The sequence below is a fragment of the Oncorhynchus mykiss genome, chromosome 6 (assembly GCF_057628025.1).
Source record: "Oncorhynchus mykiss isolate SJ-2025 chromosome 6, ASM5762802v1, whole genome shotgun sequence".
Taxonomy (NCBI): Eukaryota; Metazoa; Chordata; class Actinopteri; order Salmoniformes; family Salmonidae; genus Oncorhynchus; species Oncorhynchus mykiss.
In genome coordinates, this window is record NC_143027.1 from 24,927,802 (window position 1) to 24,951,487 (window position 23,686).

The window sequence follows — 23,686 nt, forward strand, 5'->3', positions numbered from 1 at the left end:
GGGGTGTCAGCTCTGATACCTTGACTTTGGAAAAATGTATTTTAGTTATTGTACAGTAAGTGAAGTGGATTAACACCCGGTAACAGAATTATATCACAGTCCCTGATCTGTACTATACAGAAATGCATAATTATGAATGTCATTCTGTTAATGGTGATGCATCTTAAGTAGGTACACAAAGGTAAAACAAATGCAATATCCTCTTTTGCATATTTGGGTATTATTCTACACACTGGCTATTATTTTAATGAGCTCTGCCACTAAACAAGACCACATTTTGTTGGCTTGGACCAGACTAAATCTGAACAAATCATAGACGTCTATGTTTCACAACTTTGGACATAAAAGTACAGTACAGCACAGTAGAGTACAGTACTACATTAAAGTTCAATACAGTATAGTAAAGTACAATAGAGTAGAGTTAAGTACAGTACAGTAAATTATAATGTACTGTGTGCACTACTGTACTGTTCTCTACTGTACTAAACTCTACTCTAATGTACTGTACTGTTCTCTACTGTACTAAACTCTACTCTAATGTACTGTACTGTTCTCTACTGTACTAAACTCTACTCTAATGTACTGTACTGTTCTCTACTGTACTAAACTCTACTATAATGTACTGTACTGTTCTCTACTGTACTAAACTCTACTCTAATGTACTGTACTGTTCTCTACTGTACTAAACTCTACTCTAATGTACTGTACTGTTCTCTACTGTACTAAACTCTACTCTAATGTACTGTACTGTTCTCTACTGTACTAAACTCTACTCTAATGTACTGTACTGACCTATACTCTACTTTTCTTTATTTTGCTGTACTGTGCTGTCCAAACTTGTGAAACAGACGTCTATGATTGGTTCAGATCTGGACTGACTAAATTTCAACTACTTTTCAAAGTCTATGGATGTCCGGTGTCGGATGGTGGAAACAGAGGGGGCTCATGGGTAGGTGTTACGGGGGAGAAGTTACACTACCGAGAGAGAGAGAGAGAGGGAGAGAGAGAGAGAGAGAGAGAGAGAGAGAGAGAGAGAGAGAGAGAGAGAGAGAGAGAGAGATGTTCCTGGGGCTGAGTTCACAAACGTGTTCTACTATTTGGAAGCACAAGCACAAAGCAAAATGCAGTGCTATCTGGCCACAAATTGACAGTACACTTGGCTAACTATTTGACCATGATTACTGATCAAAACCTTGACAAAGTACAGGCTCAGTGAGCACAGCCTTGCCATTGAGAAGGGTCGACACAGGAAAACATGGCTCCCTGTAGAGGAAAGGCTGTGCAACCACTGCACAGCAGCAGAACCTGAGTCGGAGCTACATTTCCTGACAAAATGTGAACTATACAAAACAATTAGATAGTGTCATTTCCCCAAATTTGAAACCCTTATTCAAGGTTTCAATTACCTCTCTGATGAGAGTAGGCTACCCGTTCTGTTGTGGGAGGACGCAGAGAGCTGTGGGTTGGCAGCGCTCTACATTGCTGCCTGCCAAGGGTTGAGGGACAGTGTCTGACAGACCAATCAACCTGCACATGTCCTCTACTGTATGCTTATTGTTATTGTTCAATGTATGGTTATTTTGACCCTTGGCTATTGTTGTTACTTCTGTCCCGTTGACAATTTTGATTCTTATTATTTTCATATTGTAAATGTCCAAAGTAAGCTTTGGCAATATGTACATTGTTACATCATGCCAATAAAGCAAATTGGAGAGAGAGAGCGAGATACAGTGAGAGAGCGAGGGAGAGACAGAGAGCGAGGGAGAGACAGAGCGAGGGAGAGACAAAGAGAGGGAGAGAGAGGGAGGGAGAGAGAGTCAGAGAGGGAGGGAGAGACAAAAACAGAGCGAGGGAGGAAGGGAGAGAGAGACAAAAAGACAGAGATGGAGAGACATAGAGAGAGGGAGGGAGAGACAGAGAGAGAGGGACGGAGAAACAGAGAGAGGGGGAGGGAGAGAGAAAGAGGGAGGGAGAGACAGAGGGAGGGAGAGACGGAGACGGTGAGGGAGATGGAGAGAGAGAGATATTGTCCAGACTTTCACATAAACCAAATAAAACATCGTATAAATGTTGATATTAGTTGTCAGGGGTTGTTACTTTAAAATTATTATGTTTTTATGTATTTCTAATACGTTTTAAGACTTTTTCTGCTAGATGTTTTCTAAGACCCTTTTTCCAATACGTCTTTGCGTATTCCCCATTTTTGGGATGGAGAATGGTTGAAACAAGTATATATGCCTTAATCTTTCAAAAATATAGACTCTTAGCTTTCATTTGACACCAAATTTGATGTGCTTCTATGAACTTCACATGTTAGTGCTCATGGGGCTTTTTACATGAAAATGTCCATATGTTGTGCCAGCTGTCGTTATGTTACGCAGCAGTTTAGCTGTGAGTAGGTCGTGGTATCCGCTAGCTGGCCGGTGTATGTGTGCTGCAGGCCAGAGCAGAGAAGAGCCGCTAGTAAATCACCTCAGGGATCGGGCCTGAACCAATTCATAATTGATTCATTTGGAGTCGAACTGGGGGTATCCACTCAGAGGGCTTGACTGATTGTGCTGTTGGGACAGAACATCTGATGGATGCTCTCTAAATGTTGTTACCCAGAAATCAGGGGTCCTATTCAATCAAACCTGGTGTCCTGAATAAGTCAAATATGATAATTATTGTGTTGCTAGAATGTTTTACATGCATATAAAAAAAGGTAAACAAAACAGTGTGATAGAAAAAGACACTCAAATGCATATCACTCGACTGCTACAAAGTTTTGGGTTGAATTGTTTGGACTTGTCTGTGGTGTGGTGTGGTGAGACTGCATGCATAGGCTTCTTCTGATGCTACTGCTCTATCAGTGTCACTGTCGTAGTTAGGCCAGTGATTGTCTTAATGAGAATGTAGTGCTGGCTGGGGAGGAGACTGACTGAGGAAGAGAGGAGAGGGGAGGGGATGGGAGGAGAGGAGTCTGCCTAGGGAGGAGAGGAAAGGAAAGGTGACTCTCCCTGGGGAGGAGGGTAGAGAAGAAGAGACTCTGACTGGGGAGGAGAGAAGAGGAGAGGAGACTGCCTAGGGAGGAGAGGAAAGGAAAGGTGACTCTCCCTGGGGAGGAGGGTAGAGAAGAAGAGACTCTGACTGGGGAGGAGAGAAGAGGAGAGGGGATGGGAGGAGAGGAGTCTGCCTAGGGAGGAGAGGAAAGGAAAGGTGACTCTCCCTGGGGAGGAGGGTAGAGAAGAAGAGACTCTGACTGGGGAGGAGAGAAGAGGAGAGGAGACTGCCTAGGGAGGAGGAAGAGGGGACTCCTGAGGCAAGACTGTATGTGTGATAGCTGCAAGGGACCAGTGGGGTGAACACGGGTTCACTCTGAGAGGGAAAGTACAGGCAGCACCCAAATTCATAAGTGCAACAGTAAGATCAAAGGATGAACAAGAAAAAAAATCACATTTAAACCTAAGATAGGGTGGCACATGACTACATCTGACTCGAACTAGCAATTTAGTCAAAAAACAAGTATTGATTTGTCAATGAGCTGTGGCGTTTGGTCAGAGTCCGACCAATGGGTCGTGGAAGAAGTTGCGTATGTGCTGAGCCGTGGCCTGGCCCACGATGTGTTCAAGTTCCAGGTTTGAAAAAAGGTTGGGGTTCAGTTCCATAGAGCTTTTCTCAGTCAGCAGATTGTCACTGGGTTGGAGAAGTCAGGGTCTTCTGTCTGTTGCTCTATGTACATTGTCATTGAACACTGGTCACTAAGGATTTTTACACACTGTTTTATCCACTTCACATGTACAGTGCCTTCAGAAAGTATTCACACCCCTTGACTTTTCCAACATTTTGTTGTGTTACAGCCTGAATTTAAAATGGATTACATTTAGATGTTGTGTCACTGGCCTACACACAATACCCCATAATGTCAAAGTGGAATTATGTTTTTAGAAATATTTAGAAATGAATAAAAAATGAAAAAGCTGAAATGTCTTAAATATTCAACCTCTTTGTTATGACAAGCCTAAATAATTCAGGAGTAAAAATGTGCTTCAGAAGTCACATAATATGTTGCATGGACTCTCTCTGTGTGCAATAATGGTGTTTAACATTATGTTTTAATGACTACCTCACTTCTGTACCCCACACATACAATTATCTGTACGGTCGATCTTGCAACAGGTAGCCTAGTGGTTAGAGCGTTGGACTAGTAACCGAAAGGTTGCAAGATCGACTCCCCGAACTGACAAGATAAAAATCTGTCTTTCTGCCCCTGAACAAGGCAGTTAACCCACTGTTCCTAGGCCGTCATTGAAAATAAGAATTTGTTCTGACTTGCCTAGTTAAATAAAGGTTAAAAAACAGAAAAAAAGAAGGGCACCTATTGGAAGATGGGCTAAGAAAATATATCTTTGAGCATGTTGAAGTTATTAAGTCAACCTTGGATGGTGTATCAATAGACCCAGTCACTACAAAGATACAGGAGTCCTTCCTAACTCAGATGCTGGAGAGGAAGGAAACCAACCATTAAAGTGAGGCCAGTGGTGACTTTAAAACAGTTGCAGAGTTTAATAGCTGTGATAGGAGAAAACTCAAGATGTATTGTAGTTACTCCACAATATTAACCTACATGACAAATGAAAAGAAGGAAGCCTGTACAGAATTCCAAAATTCCAAAACATGCATCCTGTTTGCAATAAGGCACTAAAGTAATACTGCAAATAATTGTACTTTTTGCCCTGAATAAAAAGTGTTATGTTTGGGGCTTTCCATCAGACACTGGGTGACAAATTCACCTTTCAGCAGGACAATAGCCTAAAACAGAAGGCCAAATATACACTGGAGTTGCTTACCAACGCGACATTTCTGAGTGGCCAAGTTACATATTCGACTTGATCAACAACCAACTTTGGTTTTAGAAGTGTGGGAGACATTTAAAATGTTTTTAATTTATTTTATTCAGTCCACTCGTTACCTGTATTAATGGCACCTGTTTGAACTTGTTATCAGTATAAAAGACACCTGTCCACAACCTCAAACAGTCACACTCCAAACTCCACTATGGCCAAGACCAAAGAGCTGTCAAAGGACACCAAAAACAAAATTGTAGACCTGCACCAGGCTGGGAAGACTGAATCTGCAATAGGTAAGGAGGTTGGTTTGAAGAAATCAACTGTGGGAGCAATTATTAGGAAATGGAAGACATACAAGACCACTGATAATCTCCTTCGATCTGGGGCTCCACGCAAGATCTCACCCCGTGGGGTCAAAATGATCACAAGAACGGTGTGCAAAAATCCCAGAACCACACACGGGGGGACCTAGTGAATGACCTACAGAGAGCTGGGACCAAAGTAACAAAGCCTACCATCAGTAACACACTACGCCGCCAGGGACTCAAATCCTGCAGTGCCAGACGTGTCCCCCTGCTTAAGCCAGTACATGTCCAGGCCCGTCTGAAGTTTGCTAGAGAGCATTTGGATGATCCAGAAGAAGATTGGGAGAATGTCATATGGTCAGATGAAAACAAAATATAACTTTTTGGTAAAAACTAAACTCGTCGTGTTTGGAGGACAAAGAATGCTGAGTTGCATCCAAAGAACACCATACCTACTGTGAAGCATGGGGGTGGAAACATCATGCTTTGGGGCTGTTTTTCTGCAAAGGGACCAGGACGACTGATCCGTGTAAAGGAAAGAATGGGGCCATGTATCGTGAGATTTTGAGTGAAAACCTCCTTCCATCAGCAAGGGCATTGAAGATGAAACATGGCTGGGTCTTTCAGCATGACAATGATCCCAAACACACCGCCCGGGCAACGAAGGAGTGGCTTCGTAAGAAGCATTTCAAGGTCCTGGAGTGGCCTAGCCAGTCTCCAGATCTCAACACCATAGAAAATCTTTGGAGGGAGTTGAAAGTCCGTGTTGCCCAGCAACAGTCCCAAAAACATCACTGCTCTAGAGGAGATCTGCATGGAGGAATGGGCCAAAATACCAGCAACAGTGTGTGAAAACCTTGTGAAGACTTACAGAAAACGTTTGACCTCTGTCATTGCCAACAAAGGGTATATAACAAAGTATTGAGATAAACTTTTGTTATTGACCAAATACTTATTTTCCACCATAATTTGCAAATAAATTCATTAAAAATCCTACAATGTGATTTTCTTTTCTCTCATTTTGTCTGTCATAGTTGAAGTGTACCTATGATGAAAATTACAGGCCTCTCTCATCTTTTTAAGTGGGAGAACTTGCACAATTGGTGGCTGACTAAATACTTTTTTCCCCCAAGTCGGAAGTTTACATACACCTTAGCCAAATACATTTACACTCAGTTTTTCACAATTCCTGACATTTAATCCTAGTAGAAATTCCCGGTCTTAGGTAAGTTAGGATCACCACTTTATTTTTAGAATGTGAAATGTCAGAATAATAGTAGAGAGAATTATTTATTTCAGTTTTTATTTCTTTCATCACATTCCCAGTGGGTCAGAAGTTTACATACACTCAATTAGTAGCATTGCCTTTATATGGTTTAACTTGGGTCAAACGTTTCGGGTAGCCTTCCACAAGCTTCCCACAATAAATTGGGTGAATTTTGGCCCATTCCTCCTGACAGAGCTGGTGTAAGGCCTCCTTGCTCTACCCACAAATGTTCTATAGGATTGAGGTCAGGGCTTTGTGATGGCCACTCCAATGCCTTGACTTTGTTGTCCTTAAGCCATTTTGCCACAACTTTGGAAGTTGTTTGTTAACAAGAAATTTGTTGGAGTGGTTGAAAAAGGAGTTTTAATGACTCCAACCTAAGTGTATGTAAACTTCTGACTTCAACTGTATATACAGTACCAGTCAAAAGTTTGGACACATCTACTTATTCAATGGTTTTTCTTTATTTTTTAAAAACTATTTTCTACATTGTATAATAATAGTGAAGACATCAAAACTATGAAATAACACGTATGGAATCATGTAGTAACCATGTTGTAGCCACCCTTTGATGGACTGTTATTTCTCTTTGCTTATTTCAGATGTTCTTGCCTTAATATGGACTTGGTCTTTTACCAAATAGGGCTATCTTCTGTGTACCACCCCTACCTTGTCACAACACAACTGATTGGCTCAAACGCGTTAAGAAGGAGAGAAATTCCACAAATTAACTTTTAACAAGGCACACCTGTTAATTGAAATGAATTCCAGGTGACTGCCTCATGAAACTGGTTGAGAGAATCCCAAGAGTGTGCAAAGCTGTCATCAAGGCAAAGGGTGGCTACTTTGAAGAATCTAAAATCTAAAATATATTTGAATTTGTTTAACACTTTTTTGGTTACCACATGACTCTATATGTGTTATTTCATAGTTTTGATGTATTCACTATTATTCTAAAATGTAGAAAATAGTATAAATAAAGAAAAACCCTTGAATGAGTAGGTGTGTCCAAACTTTTGACTGGTACTGTATATATTCCGGACTCTGATATGGCTCGTTCTGTTAATTATTTGAAATATTTTGTGTGTATTGTTAGTTATTACTGCACTGTTGGAGCTAGAAACAATAGCAATGCTTTTCGCTGCACCTGCGATAACATCTGCAAAATATGTGTATGCGACCAATAACATTTTATTTGATCTGATTCTTGATTTGGTCCAAAGGTATTGCATGTCTTTCCTGAGGCTCCAGTCACAACAGAGAGATGAGGGGGATAGCTTTAGTTTGAACAGTCTGTTAGTGTCCCCTAGAGGTGGCACGTCACGCCAGGCCAGTGGAGGTGCATGATTATGGTGGTCTCTGGGGTCTGGCCAGAGTCTAGCTGAGGCAGCGGCGATTAGAGACAGGATTTGCATTGTAATGAAAAAGCTTATCTCTGCAGGTTCAATCTCTATGTCTGCCTGTCCCCGGCCGGCTCAGTTTAGTTTATTTTCTGCCTGATCTGACCACTCTCTGCTAGAGTGTGCTGTGTTACTCCACCTATGAATGAAGCACATACGCATCCCTCTCATTGTCAAGTTAGCTTGGCATGTTTTGTTAGGCCTTTTTGATATGTGTAATGTAGCCTATAACCATGTCCTTGTTAGATGTTCCTCTCATATACTTACATTTGCACCAGGTGGAATTTCCAAACATATCAACCACACATGTATTTTAGTTGCTGTTCAAATTTGGGTCTGGAGTCAGAAAGACTCTCTGAGATTCTTGTTGTGAGATATGAGACAGATATAATTTTAATATTGGCTAGTGTAATTGATTGATAGACTACTCCTTGCTTCCAATGGCAACCCAGAAGGACATGATACTTTAGACTAGAGCAGGACGTGTGATGTGAGAGACACAGGATCCAGTGTATGTTATTGTTCCTCTGTCTGTCCATGGTGATGAGCTGCAGCGTTGCCCTGTCTGTGTAAGGTGAATGGGACTAACTGGCCGTTGATTACAGCGTGGTATTGGCAGGGAGAGGAGCAGACACACACTCTGCCAGTTTGCTGTTTGTGACACGCGGTCGGTTCCACAGCACTTTTAATTCTGACTATGATAATTGCCTGCTAATGTGATGTGGTGTTAAATGCTTTGTGTTTGTGTGGAGGGATTCATTGATTTGCAGGCACCGATCAAGTGGAATTTCAAACATAATTAGGAAGAAAAGCTCCCCCCCCCCCCCCCCCCACTGTGCTACTGCGTGATCATTCTCATTTCTCAGCGGTTCATCCTAACACTTTGGTTGGTAGGTTGTCTTCAAGGCTGCAGTGTCTGTAAGGTGAAGTCTATGGGTTAGGTATAAGCCTTCTCTCTTCTCTACAGTCTCCGCTGTCCATGGACAAGTCACAATGAGCAGGGGCACTGGGTAATAGCATAACGAAGCTTCAATAAACTGGATTGAATTAGCTTTGCCCTTGGCTAAAATGAATTAAAGAGGCAGACATGACATCCTAAATTGAGTCATTACACCTGCTGGACTCGAGCTACATATGACGTGTTCTTATTTCAGCAAGTAAATATTTCCTAACCCTGGGCCACAGTCCAGGATGAGCTCTGTACAAATGGTCCTCCACTGGAGCCTGCCTGAGCCAGAGATTCATACAAATATAGGTCTTGATATAGCGAGTCTATGACTTTATTCATTCTAATGAAGGTATATAGGGAGACCTACTCTTCAGTCCTGGCAATCACAGTTGATAGAATAATTTGTCCTTATGTTCCAGAAATACTATACTCTCACATCCTTTGCCTACATGCCTTGCTACTTACAGTGAGTCAGTGCTATTCTACCTTGCAACAAAATTGCACTCATGAATCATTCATGAACATATAATGTTCTAGACCACATTTCATGTTTACAGTGAATGTGGCCACTGACAAGCATACGTATCTGATGATGAAGAACCAACTTTGACTTTCAGTCATGAAGTCAGTGTTGCTCAAATTTATGGAGCATTTATAGAGCAGAAAGATTTATTCCCGAGGCTATTGCAGAGGTAAAAACAGAAAATGAGCAGCCGTGGGCTAAAACTGTACATGACTGATACACACTGTAAAGACGTGAGACTGAGGGGGAGCGGGGATGTTGAGCACCAGTCCCTATGGTGGTTGAGTAAGGCCTGTGTGGCCTATCGGACAGGGGGCATGGGGCAGGGTAAGAAAAGCCTGGGTGAAGATGTCTGTTTGTGTTGCGGAGGTAGGCAAGCTGCCTCCTGTCAGGAGAAATAAACACTAATTGCCCGTTGGCTTTGGGTTGGAGATGTGCAGCTGGGGACGAGCAGCTAAAAATATCCCTGTTCCCATGAGCAGAAGGCAAGCAGACAGACAAGCAGGCAGACATACAGGCACACAGCAACATGGAATTAGTATGAACTGCCAGAGGATGGCACCGACATGGACATCTTCCGGCCATTTTTACAAACGTCAGGGCGGGGGATGGAGTGACACCAACACTGGGGAAGGTGAACTGCCAGTAGCACCTTAGGGTGAGCTGCTCCACATGGACTAATCTCCCGTGGGCAGATTCTGCATGTAGCTGACCAAATTACGCCAGATTTTACTCCTGTGTTACAGAGATTACATATGGACTGCAGGGTTGGGCTCAATTCCATTTTAATTCCACTCAATTCAGAAAGTAAACCCAATTCTAATTCAAAATGTTCTACGCACACACACACACACACACACACACACACACACACACACACACACACACACACACACACACACACACACACACATACACATACAGACACACTCATGCTACACACACACATCATAACTGCTGCTACCAGACTCTTATTATTATTGCAAAATATGACACAATTTAACCACTTGCCCCCAATCCCCCTTCCCCAAAACACGTGTAAATATTGGACCATAAATTGTGCCTTCCTGTATTATACTTACTGTATGCTAAAATGTTTATTCTATTCTACTGAGCCATTTACTTTAAGTTCGTATTCTTATCTTATCTTATTCCTTATTGTTGATGCATTGTTGAGAAAGAACCTGCAAGTAAGCATTTTGTTGTACGGTGTTATATACCATGTGTATCCTGTACACACGACGAATAAAACTTGACCCTTGAAACCTACAGAACCATCTGCTCTGAACACTGGGAGCGAATGTCACATATAAACACCAAAGCTGCTGTTGTCATGTCACGGTTGTGCTGTGTTTCTGTCCCCAGCTAGCTAAAGCCAGGCTGTGTTCCCATAATGTTGGCAAGTCACCCTCTCCCATGCATAGAGGGCCTTTCCCCGCTGGCCTGCCAGTGATGTATGCACCCTGGATGACTGACAGGGGGGCTGTATTGAAACCACCGGGCAGCCATTTTGGTACTCCTCCTTCATTATAAAGATTTTGGAAGCTGTATAAAGAAACAACATTTATTGCTTTTGACAAGATGATTCTATTACAGACACCTTAATGCATACTTATAAATTATATTATGTGAACTATATTATGTGATTCCTTAAAGTACTTTTTTTAGAGAGTACTTATGTTACTGTCCCCATTTCAGGTAAAAAACATGAGCTGGCGCACACCCAGAACAATAGTTTGTGTGGAGGTGCTGACTAACGGCGAATAAACTATAAACTATCAAAATAAAGAAAGTTGCACACTCCATGTGTAAACTCCCAGCAATTTAATGGGTATTTACCAACGTTTCGACATCACTGTGTCTTCCACAGGGTAATGTCATGAAGACTTGAACCAGGTTATGTAGACGCACAGTGCAATTAGTGTAACCAATGACAGTGGTGAGGGGTGTGTCATAATGATTAAGTTCATTAAACTGAGTGAAGCTGTTAAAAAATAGTATATGGCATATTAAATATATTATGCTATTACCATATAGAAGCATAATGGAATATTATACATCATATTAGCATCAACATACATTATTGTTTCGTTCAATTTCACATAATAATTTCGTATTTCATTTTTGTTACATGTAATATTGGTTTAACCTTAATATATAATGAGCATCAACAACAGAGGGAACACATCAGGTGTAAAAATATTTTTTACATTTATAAGACTTGAGGCCTGAGATCAAAGTCAGTATTCAGACCACTAGGGTCAATGTTTTTAGACAGGATATCCAGTTAACCCTCCCTTTGTTGTAGTAGGATCTCCATGTTACTTCCTCTCCTTGGTAGAGCAACATGCTCAATGCCTGTGCATTTGAGGGAGGAGATGGGATGGTTAGCTTCAACAATGTGAGCTGATACTGGATAGTCCATGTTCTTACACCTGATTGAGCTGCGGTGTTCAGCTATGCGTTGTTTTAATTGTCTTTTCGTTTGTCCTACATAGGCTTTTCCACATGAACAGGTGATGAGACAGACTACTCCCGTGGTCTTGCATGAGATGATCCCCCTAACAGGGATCTTTCAATCTGTATGTGGGTGTCTGAAGAAAGATGTTTTTATAGTGCTATTGCACTGTGCCATGAGCCACATTTGTAGTTCCCATTTGGGATAGGTGTCAAGAGTGTCTAACTGGGCTCAGGGGGCATGTCAGATCTCACCAAACTATCTCCAATATTGCGACCGTGCTTATAGACCACCAGTGGGGGTTCCTTGAAGAGATTGCAGTATATGCCAGTGCTTTTTCAGGATTGCTTTCATTTTCTCCGAACCCTTGGTATACTATAAATACGGTTGCGTTGTTTTTAGTAATTCCCCTCTTGGTTTTTCAGATATTTTCATCATTGCAGCATTAAGAGTTTTGTCCTTGTAGCCTCTCATTTTGAATGTATCTGTCATTTTCTTAGCATTGCTGTCAAAATCTGACTGGTGGCCACAGATTCGTTTAACCCTGCATAACTGGCTATATGGTAGACCATTCTGGAGGGGAAGGGGATGCATACTATCCGCACATAGCAAGGTATTGAGATCTGTGTATAAGTCTGTGTGTAATGCACCATTCTCTTTGATAATGCATAAGTCCAGGTAGTTTATTTTTCTCTCATCAGTCTGCATGGTGAATTTGAGGTATTCCAGAGGTATTCCACAGGTATTCTCTCATTTAGTAGAGTTTGGAATTCATTTAGTTCCTGCTGACTTCCTTCCCAAGGCACAAAGACGTCATCTATGTATCTCTTCCATAGGAGGATTTTAGAAAGTAAGGGGTGTGTCTCTGTTTTAAAAAGGAATTCTTCTTCAAATTGTCCCACATACAGGTTTGCATAGTTGGGGGAAAAAGGGGAGCTCATGGCTACACCCCGAATTTGAAGGAAAAAGTCTGACTAAAAGACAAAGTAGTTATGGGATAATACCAGTTCAGTAAGTTGTAAGATGCTATCTTTGGATGGAGCAAGGGCAGAGTCTCTCTGCTGAAGGAAGTATTGTAGCGCTGTCCCCACTTCAACCAAAAAATACTAAAACACATGTTATTTTGACCTTACATTTTTAATTGAAATTCTTTAGAATTCTATTCATTCCTATTCCTGGGGAGTACCAATATGGCCGACCAGTGGATTCAAAGCCTCTAATTGACCAATACATAGCATCCGCAATCCAGGATTTATGTATACATCATCGGCCCTGGCTGAGTCGAGTTACAGCTCTTCCTCTAGTCTATGACACAGTAGCAGCATCTGGTTCCACCTGACTGAAGTCATGAATAATTAAAGCGGGCATTATTATTTCGAGCTAGCGCAACTGGCTTGGCAATAACAAGCAGTTTAGCTACAGCATCGCCTGCTAAGTGGTCCAACATGGAGAGAGGATGTTATTTTACCACGTTGGCAACTTATACTTGTGTGGGTTTGTAAGTATTAGGTTGAGTGAGTGTTGCGGTGTTACCTAGATGTATGTGGACGTTTCCTTTGCCTTGTGTTGGGATGGAGGGACCATCTGTGTGTATTTGTAGTTCGCTTTCCTAATTTCATATCTCTGCCCCTACGCTCTGTATAATACAGTATGTTGCAGTTCATGTTTTACGGACAATATCTGCATGACATAGAAAGCATGGTACAGGCATGACCTAGTACTATTCATGATAAACAAATAGGATTTGTACTTAGCCTACAGTAGGTCTTCATTGATAACTTGTTTCACTTTTGTTTTGATTTCTCCTTCAGTGAACCTTTGCTTTTGCTTGTGTGTCTGTGTGCTCATGTGTGTTTGTACTTTGTGCTCTCTCCCCATGTGTGTGTATTTGCATGTCTAATCAGATCTCTGTAGAGCTGTGTGTTTACTCAAGGTAGCCGCAGCAGATGTGCAGGTGGGCCAGTCTATACGCCATCCTGTTTATGCTGTAACTGGAGCCTTACTGGAGCGTCAGGCTCATCATTAGCCTAGCATCAGCAGCAGGACAGGTTGTTTTTCAACCCTGACCACCTGCTATATAGTCCTGACCTGGGTTACTCTATAGCTCACTGGGCTGACATGTGGAAACTAACGTGGAGACTAGTCTAGCTATATGTCAGCGACACTCAACTTTAACATTAGTAAGGATTTGTCAAGGTTATACAGTATATGCCTATTTATAGGCAGGTCAGAGCTGTTTCTGGCCATTGAAAAGAGGTACATGATGACTGTGATATGACTAGCTGGAATAGTTCAGATGACCATGACAACGTTTTCAACTTATTTATTGTTTTCCTCCACAGCTCAGAAATGAAGTTTTGCCCCTCCACTTCCCAGATGTACCGCCCCAGTGTCAGTGTGTGGACAGACTACATCTTCTAGAGGACAACAACCGAGCCCTGAAACTCAAGTCTGGGACCTTCAGCCAACACAGGCTACAGCACAAACTCCTGGTGAGTCACTGACTCTCTATCTATCTGAGGCTGCAGTGGTGGAGCATTATTTTGAGAGTGGCAAGAGGCTGGAGTCTTGGCAAGAAAGTCGCCCATAGCAGTCAAACACAGGTTCTTCCCCCTTTGTTTCTCTGCTCTGGACTGTGAACCCTGAATTATTTTTCCTTTTGCTAATTCTGCTAACGATTTAAATAAGTTGACTGCCTGCTCATCTGTCTGTTTGGAGAAGAAGGCTGGGGAATGAATTGGGGTCAGTCAGAGACACAGCTTGAATGGTCATTCCTGAAGTCACGGCTGCTGATGGACAAAGCTCTAAGATGTTGTGCCTTTGTCTAAAATAAAATAATCTCTGCAAAAACTATTTTCAAGAAAGTCAAGGGTATAGATGTACTGTATATCCATCTCCTTATTTAATCAACAGTTTCCCGCCCTGCCAAGTGGAAGCTGCAGTAGCCAACTACACTAGCCATGCTACTGGCCTGGTATGCAGCCGAGCCATGAGGACTAAACCGGTTGTTAGGGGAGGGGGGCAGGCATGTTAGGTCTCCTCCAGGCCTCAAGCTGATCCTAGGCTGTGTCTTCACAGTGGAGACTGCTTGTAATTCCCCAGGCTTCCCCTGATGTCCTCCCGGGGTCCAATATGAGTGAGCTGCATCGATTAGCTCTCAGGCCGCTGCTTGTGTTGAGTGGATCGGGATGAGCCGTTTGTGTGTGTGTGTGTGTGTGTGCGTGCACATGTGTGTGTAGGGAGTTTGGAATGAGATGTGCTGTGTGTGTAGAGGGCTGTCTCTCCTATAATCTGAGCGGAAGACAGGAGGAAGACAGGATGGAAAGTAACCTCACGCTGAACTCAACAAGCTGCATGGCCTGCTTTGAGAGTAATCTGGTTGATGTTAACAACTGTTGCTGTACTGTTTCTTTGAAATATTGAACGACAGCTGGATTGAACGACAGCTGGATTGAACGACAGCTGGATTGAACGACAGCTGGATTGAACGACAGCTGGATTGAACGACAGCTGGATTGAACGACAGCTGGATTGAGACAGCTGGATTGAACGACAGCTGGATTGAACGACAGCTGGATTGAACGACAGCTGGATTGAACGACAGCTGGATTGAACGACAGCTGGATTGAACGACAGCTGGATTGAACGACAGCTGGATTGAACGACAGCTGGATTGAACGACAGCTGGTTTGAACGACAGCTGGATTGAACGACAGCTGGATTGAACGACAGCTGGATTGAACGACAGCTGGATTGAACGACAGCTGGATTGAACGACAGCTGGATTGAACGACAGCTGGATTGAACGACAGCTGGATTGAACGACAGCCTGATTATTTCAAAGAAACAGTTCAGCAACAGTTATTAACATCAACCAAATTACTCCCAAAGCAGGATGTTTGGATGTTTGTACTATCTAGGGTTGCAAAGGGGTTTGGTATATTACTGGAAACTTTCTAAGTTTACCAACAAACTACCATAAATTTGGTAACTTTCAAGGAATTTATATTATGTATCACAAGAAATCTATTGTCCCTTTTGGGTAATTCAGATTATCACAGGTGTCTGTAATTATCTCTGGCCCTCTGTGCGGCCTCATCACATGTAAAATATATAAAATAATCAAATAAGATGATTTTAAAATAAAAAATAGTTGGAAGAGTTGCAGAGTTAATTGAAAATAATGCCATTGTTGATGAGATCATTTTTTTCATTAATTAGGCAATTTTCTCTTGAACCATATGGTCTATCCACAAGAAAATGAGGGACAATATGGACACAGATATAAACAATGAATACTATATAAATAATTGTATTAAAGTATAAACTACCAAAGTTACCATAGATTGCAATAGTATTCCAGTTACATAAAAGTAGATCATATTCTGGTAACTTTGCAAGCGTAGTACTATCAGTCGGATTTCTCTGGTTGTAATATTCCACCACTTGGATGTCCTGAATGGAAATAAATAAAAGGTCTGCACAGCTTTCAAGGTTATTTACAATCATGGATGGTGAATGTAATAGTGTTTGTATCACACATTGAATGATATCCTCATGGCTTGCAGTCGGAAAGCTTCAGGCTAAGGGTGTGAGGTCGAGGTTTCTGTAAGTGTTTGTTTGCAAAGACAGGAAGGCGTGAATTGTATGTATTATTGAATTGTAACTCTCAGCTAGTTCGTCACTGGGTTATATCTGATACTTAGCCTTTCAAATGAAGAGTCTGCCAGGCCTTTCCACCATTCTGCTGTCAGCTATCTAGTCCCACTGCTGAATCACTTAGGCCTAACCTGAATTAGTTTGAACTCATTCTTGGCCCAAGAATAATGTATGTTCACTTGAAAACTTATTTTCATCCTAGCGCCTCCCCAGCTAACACATTTGGTTCCTTAGAAGTTGTGGAAGCTTACGTTTTTGGTTTCCCATTGGTTCCATTTGAACGGAATGTATATGTTTTGAAATAACATTTTTAGAACGTACTTTGAACGTTACTATGGTTTTCTTGTGGTTTTGATGTAAATGTTTCTTCATGTTCTGAGAACATGACTTTAAATAGGAAAACCATGAGGAAACCTGCAGAAACTGTTATGATGAAGTACTGAAATTCCCACAGAAGAAAGTTGTTTCTTAATGTTCTCGGAACAATTTGAGAACATTACTTTAAATAGAACCATGAGGAAACCTGTAGGAAACCTTATGCTGAAGCACTGAAACTCCCACTTAAAAAACATATGGTTCTCAGAACATTATGTGCTAGCTGGGTATCCTGCACCATTCTCAGAATGTTGTGAGAAGGTTGTATGCAAAATAACCATAGGACAACCGTGCTCTAAGAAACATATGATTATCAGAATGCTAGCTGGGTCTAACAATGTAGATTTTTGGCCAATATTATAAAAGATGTGATGCTAAACACAACCTTTACCCACAATATATAGGCTACTGCTAGATTGAGGAAGAATAACCAGCAGGCTATTAGCTGCCAGCTGTTGTCTTATGTCCTGTCATGGAGATGTGGTCAGACGAGCTCTGGTCACACAAACCCCTGCCCCCTGTACCTGGCAGTTGCTTGGAAACGTGTGCTTCTAAAGTCAACTTACGTCCTATCATGCCATTAAGTTGTTGTTTTGCATTGCTCAGTCAACAGAGAAATGGGATGGGAGGAACGGGAAGGTGACGGGGAGGGATGTTAGTCCCCTGAAGTGGAAAAAAAACGCAGATTATGGGTTCTGAAATGATTGTCTTGGCATCGGTAATTACTGATATATGATGCTCCCGTGGAAGACTGAGTGAATTGGTAATGAAAAACTGACAGAGCCTGAGGTACCTCCGTAGCAAGCCCCATTAGCCCTAAACTCTGTTATCTTCTGATGGAGATAGCCTACAATCAGCAAAGCCGCAGACGTCATGTAAGCCAAGGTACCACTATCACTCTTCATGTACATGGCTGTCTTACCACAAAACATTCCTGTCTTGCTAAATGAAAGCGATAAGGAAGGAGTACGTTTTCTCTTGGACCACTGGTGTTTCTGAACTCTGCATGCTATCAGTGGTCTCCTCCTTTTTACAGTAAAGACAGTCGTTGTGAGTCCCCTTCCCTTCCACTGTTCCCCTAGTCTGCTGTGGCTGTATGATACAACTGCTAGGCTCTGTATCTATGTCCCTGTGGTTACTTCCTCCTCTCGGATTGGTCGGTCATCAATTCCACAGCGTTCTGATCCATAGCCCAAGACTGTCTCTTTCTCAGTCTCACTCTGATAGCACCACTGCTGCTCACAGTCACGTTCATCATCAACCTCTGAATAACTCCCCATGATAAAACAACAGTTAGGAAGGCAACAACAATATATGACTCCTGTCTAAAGGGAATCCTGTTGTTTACAGTAGAGTTGCAAAGCTGTAGAATACGGGAACAGAGGATGGTGAAAGTGCTGGAACCACTGCTCTGCTCAGGCAGTGACACAGCCTGAAGGTAGGTGTGTGTGTGTGTGTGTGTTTCTGCTCTTCCTGTGCCATGCTGCTCTGCATTTATTCCCTCTGATCTTGTTTTATTGCTGCATCAGAACTTACACAAACACACACAGGAGGAAACCTGCAGAAAACAGGCATATTCCGATGGGGGTGAGGCGATGATGATTCTGCACAATCCTCACAAAAACAGACACCTACCTGTGTGTGTGTGTGTGTGTGTGTGTGTGTGAGAGTTTTTTGTTTTACTATCCTTGTGGGGACCAGAAACCCTGTGAATGTTTTTATTTATTTTGTATTTCACCTTTATTTAACCAGGTAGGCCAGTTGAGAACAAGTTCTCATTTACAACTGTGACCTGGCCAAGATAAAGCAAAGCAGTGTGACACAGACAACAACACAGAGTTACATATGGAATAACATGGAATAAACAATAAACAAGTCAATTACACAATAAACAAGTCAGTGACACAGTAGAAAAAAAGAAAGTCTATATACAGTGTGTGCAAATGGTGAGGAAGTAGGCAATAAATAGGCCATTGTAGCGAAGAATTACAATTTAGCAGATTAACACTGAAGTGATACATGAGCAGATGATGATGTGCAAGTAGAAATACTGGTGTGCAAAATAGCAGAAAAGTCAATAAAACCAGTATGGGGATGAGGTAGGTAGATTGGGTGGGCTATTTACAGATGGACTATGTACAGCTGCTGCGATCGATTAGCTGCTCAGATAGATTATGTTTAAAGTTGGTGAGGGAAATATAAGTCTCCAGCTTCAGCGATTTTTGCAATTCGTTCCAGTCACTGGCAGCAGAAAACTGGAAGGAAAGGCGGCCAAATGAGCTGTTGGCTTTGGGGATGATCAGTGAGATATACCTGCTGGATCGTGTGCTACTGTTGTTATCGTGACCAGTGAACTGAGATAAGGCAGAGCTTTACCTAGCATAGACTTATAGATGACCTGGAGCCAGTGGGTCTGGCGACGAATATGTAGTGAGGGCCAGCCGACTAGAGCATACAGGTCGCAGTGGTGGGTAATAAAACAAGGACATTTCGGACAAGTGGGGACATTTCACTGGTCCCCACAAGGAAAAAGGCTATTTTATGCTTGGGGGTTAGGTTTATGGTTGGGGTTTAAATTAGGGTTAGAATTAGGGTTAGGAGTTAGAATTAGGGTTAGGAGTTAGAATTAGGGTTAGGAGTTAGGGTTAAGGTTAGATTAAGGGTTAGGGGTAGCTTTACCGTTAGGGAAAATAGGATTTTGAATGGGAATCAATTGTTTGATCACCACAAGGATAGTAAAACAAACGTGTGTGTGTGTGTGTGATGCAGCAGGGCAGGCTGCTGTACTGGGGGGCTGCCTCCCCATGCCCATGTTTACATGAGTAGTAATTCAATTAGAGCGGTGTGGCTCCCACACTACAAGCCTCCACCACTGGCATAATTCAATTATCCTTCTTATTACCGCTCTGGAGCAGCCGGCCCGGTACCCAGGACTGTGCTGCTCTGAGTCTGAAGATGGACACACCATTCACTCCTTAGTACCCCTCACCACTCTGACACCACAACCCTCTGACTCTACAATCTTTACATTCCAGAGTCTTCTCAATCTAGAATGTTCACAATCCTGACTGCTTTGTATTCAGAAAGCACTGGAACGTAATGCTTTTTACACTCCACTGTGCAGTATAGCTATCGTAGTATGACTTTGGTTGGAACAAGGCACATTCTTACATTTATTTTTACAGATTAAGTGCAGTGCAGGAGTTAACATGTCTGCCATACTTGTACTATACAGGGAGATACATGGAGAAGTTGGTGTTGACCCAGATAAAGAGTGCGCACGCGCACGCACACACACACACACGCACACACGCATGCACACACGCACACACACACACACAGTACATAGTCAGTGGGAGAGCCTTTACCAAATTACAGTGAGGATGATGAGATAACACTTATCAGAGAGAGAGAGTCCTCTCCCATCTCCCCCAGGGTCAGTTACTTCCAGCCTGCTGACACTACAACACTTAGCCTGTCATGACCATACACCTTAATCATTAGCCTTCTGATATAACACATACCAGAATCTATGGGATAGCCAGTGGATGTGTGTAAGGTTCATGTAGATATCTGTGGGTTTTATATCCGTAGCGAGGTGTATGTGTTGTAGAGGGATCAGACAGTCACCACTGTACACATATAACAGGGTGGTACAGTTAAAGGTCTGCAAAGTTTCTCAATCACTGTATTTAAGGTTATTAAAATTCCAATCTGCTGGAGGCTCCCTTTCTCACCGTTCAGAATGAATGGGCCCTTTTAATAATGTAACTGGTTTTAACAAGATCGTAAAACCTTCATCTAACTTTCATAAGCCTGTTAGCCCAGTGACAAATTCATGCCGTGGTATCTGTGGCTCCTACAGTACGACACTTCGACAGAGAACAGAAACGATGAACAGTGTGAAACCCCTATGGAGGTTGGAAAGTTGCACTGTAAGTTTAGCCTGCAGTGAGAGAGAGAGAGGCAGGGAGAGAGAGAGAGAGAGAAGGACAGAGAGAGAGAGAGAGGACAGAGAAAGAGAGGAGGGCAGAGAGAAAGAGAGAGGACAGAGAGAGAGAGAGAGAGAGAGAGAGGAGGGCAGAGTGAGGCAGAGAGAGATAGAGAGAGAAGGACAGAGAGAGAGAGAGAGAAGGACAGAGAGAGAGAGAGAGAGAGGACAGAGAGAGAGAGGACAGAGAGAGAGAGGAGGGCAGAGAGAAAGAGAGAGGCAGAGAGAGAGAGAGAGGACAGAGAGAGAGAATGACAGAGAGAGCGAGAGCCAGAGAGAGAGGGGGGCAGAGAGAAAGAGAGGCAGAGAGAGAGAGAGAGACAGAGAGAGAGGAGGGCAGAGAGAAAGAGAGGCAGAGAGAGAGAGAGAGAGAGGGGGGCAGAGAGAAAGAGAGGCAGAGACAGAGAGAGAGGAGGGCAGAGAGAAAGAGAGAGGCAGAGAGAAGTCTAGTGGTAATTGATAGCATTCCACTGAACAGTCCCTCTCCTCTGCCTCATCTATAATACACACGTTGCACAGGGTTTAACTCTGAAAAGTCTTAGTATGGCAAGAGGGCCTGTCATGTTAGGTAAACAATGTATTTGTGGCTTGTTTTTACTCAAGTTTGGAATGGTGATAGAACATCAGTATCAGTCTGGGTTGAATGGAGCTGGTGCTGGGCCACTAAGGGAGCAGGTTGAATGAAAAGCTCCTGGGGGATTTAGCCTAGTGCATGCCTCATCCTCCTAGCCTCATCCCCAGCCTCTGTCCCAGCCTCTGCAGGAGTAATGTGACCTTCATAATGAGATTAAAATATGTAGCAGGCATGCATTGATTTTTGGACCAGTCACTAAGATTTATGGACTCAGCCAGTACAGAAATATTGATACTTGCTCTCTCAAAGAAGATCCGACACTGTGTAACTGATTGTGTGTGTGTGTGTGTGTGTGTGTGTATGTGGGCAGTTATTTTATTTATAATCCCCAATTTTGTGGTATCCAATCACTAAGAGAGAGCAAGTATCAATATTTCTGTACTGGCTGAGTCCATAAATCTTAGTGACTGGTCCAAAAATCAATGCATGCCTGCTACATATTTTAATCTCATTATGAAGGTCACATTACTCCTGCAGAGGCTGGGACAGAGGCTGGGGATGAGGCTAGGAGGATGAGGCATGCACTAGGCTAAATCCCCCAGGAGCTTTTCATTCAACCTGCTCCCTTAGTGGCCCAGCACCAGCTCCATTCAACCCAGACTGATACTGATGTTCTATCACCATTCCAAACTTGAGTAAAAACAAGCCACAAATACATTGTTTACCTAACATGACAGGCCCTCTTGCCATACTAAGACTTTTCAGAGTTAAACCCTGTGCAACGTGTGTATTATAGATGAGGCAGAGGAGAGGGACTGTTCAGTGGAATGCTATCAATTACCACTAGACTTCTCTCTGCCTCTCTGCCTCTCTTTTGTCTCATCGCTGCAACTCCCGTATGGACCCGGGAGAGGCGAAGGTTGAGAGCTGTGCGTCCTCCGAAACACAACCCAACCAAGCCGCACTGCTTCTTGACACAATGCCCACTTAGCCCAGAAGCCAGCCGCACCAATGTGTCGGAGGAAACACCTGGCGACAGTGTTAGCGTGCACTGCGCCCGGCCCGCCACAGGAGTTGCTAGTGCGTGATGGGACAAGCACAAACCAGGGCCAAACCCTCCCCTAACCCGGACGACACTGGGCCAATTGTGCGCCGCCCCATGGGTCTCCCGGTCGCGGCCGGCTGTGACAGAGCCTGGACTTGAACCCAGAATCTCTAGCACAGCTAGCACTGCGAGGCAGTGTCTTAGACCACTGCGCCATTCGGGAGGCAGTGTGTGCAGTTTCTTAAGACACAAAATAGTGTAACCACAGTAGGCACCTAAACAACTACTGGTACTAAATGAGAAGCCTGTTGGTAACCTAAATGTGCTTCTATAGCAGTAGCAGCAAAATAGGTCATTCACATTAAGTGGCGGCTAGTTACAGTGGGTTTTATTGTGGTCCCCAAGCTGGGTGGATGGCGAGTGATGACTGTGATATGTTTTCCTTAGTTCTCCTTTGTCAGGTCAAGTCATACACACACATACACCCCTCCCCTACTCCAGACACCCTACACAATTCTCTATCGCCAGCAGACAGAGCATGACGTCACAGCTAGATTGCATTTCCAAATCTGTAACATCTAATTTAACGCCATCAGAAGGTGGGATGGGTTCAATCGAGCGTTTCTTAATTAGATTGCTGTCTGGGTGGAGGGAAAGGAGGAAGATGGCCGCTAGCGTTTCTCCAAGGCAGAGAGAGGAGCTGACTATTAGAAGCATCACTCCAGGTATCAGAGGTGTTGTTGTGCTGACTGACACTCTGCTCACAGTCTGTGAGAAAGGTTGCAGAGTTGACTATTGTTCCAGTGTGTGACTCACCAAGCCATTCACTCAGAGCCGTTTAGATGACTGTTACCAATCTCACTGCTCTAGATGTTTATAGCCCTGTTGTTTCAGGGGTTGTGGGGAGCTGGCCCAATTTTCTTCCTTCCCAAGCTCTTGAAGTTGTGACTGTGAGGCTGCTCCCTCTGTAGTCTTTAGAAGTCAGTGGGTTCTGCACATTTTCTTTTGTGGCATCTTGCTATTTGGAAACGGCTGAGGAAGAGAGTGAGGACCGAGTGGTGACTCAGAGTACTGACGTGTCTTTTAGTTCCAGGAATTCACCAGAAACATTTTTGTTTTGAGAGAAGGGGGGGGGGGGGGGTTGATTTGCTTTGATTACACCAACAAAGACAAAAAAACATTTCCAATTCACACATGTGCATAATACACTCTTGTACATGTATGGAATAGGACGAATGCATGCACTCATCATTGAAGGCATGTCATATTAGATGAGGAGAAAAGCTATTTGTGGCCTAATACGTACCGCTC

At 43.0% G+C, this 23,686-nt stretch overlaps 1 protein-coding gene across 3 annotated transcripts in view; it reads left to right on the top strand.

Moving 5' to 3' along the window:
- LOC110525587 (syntaxin-2) overlaps positions 1–23,686 on the top strand; it is a 146,773-nt gene that overhangs the window by 24,169 nt on the left and 98,918 nt on the right. For all 3 annotated transcript variants that reach the window (XM_090237411.1, XM_090237409.1, XM_090237410.1), the window contains one exon: positions 14,074–14,223. In XM_090237411.1, coding sequence (XP_090093537.1) covers positions 14,074–14,223 — 150 coding nt within the window. The remainder of the gene's footprint in view (positions 1–14,073; positions 14,224–23,686) is intronic.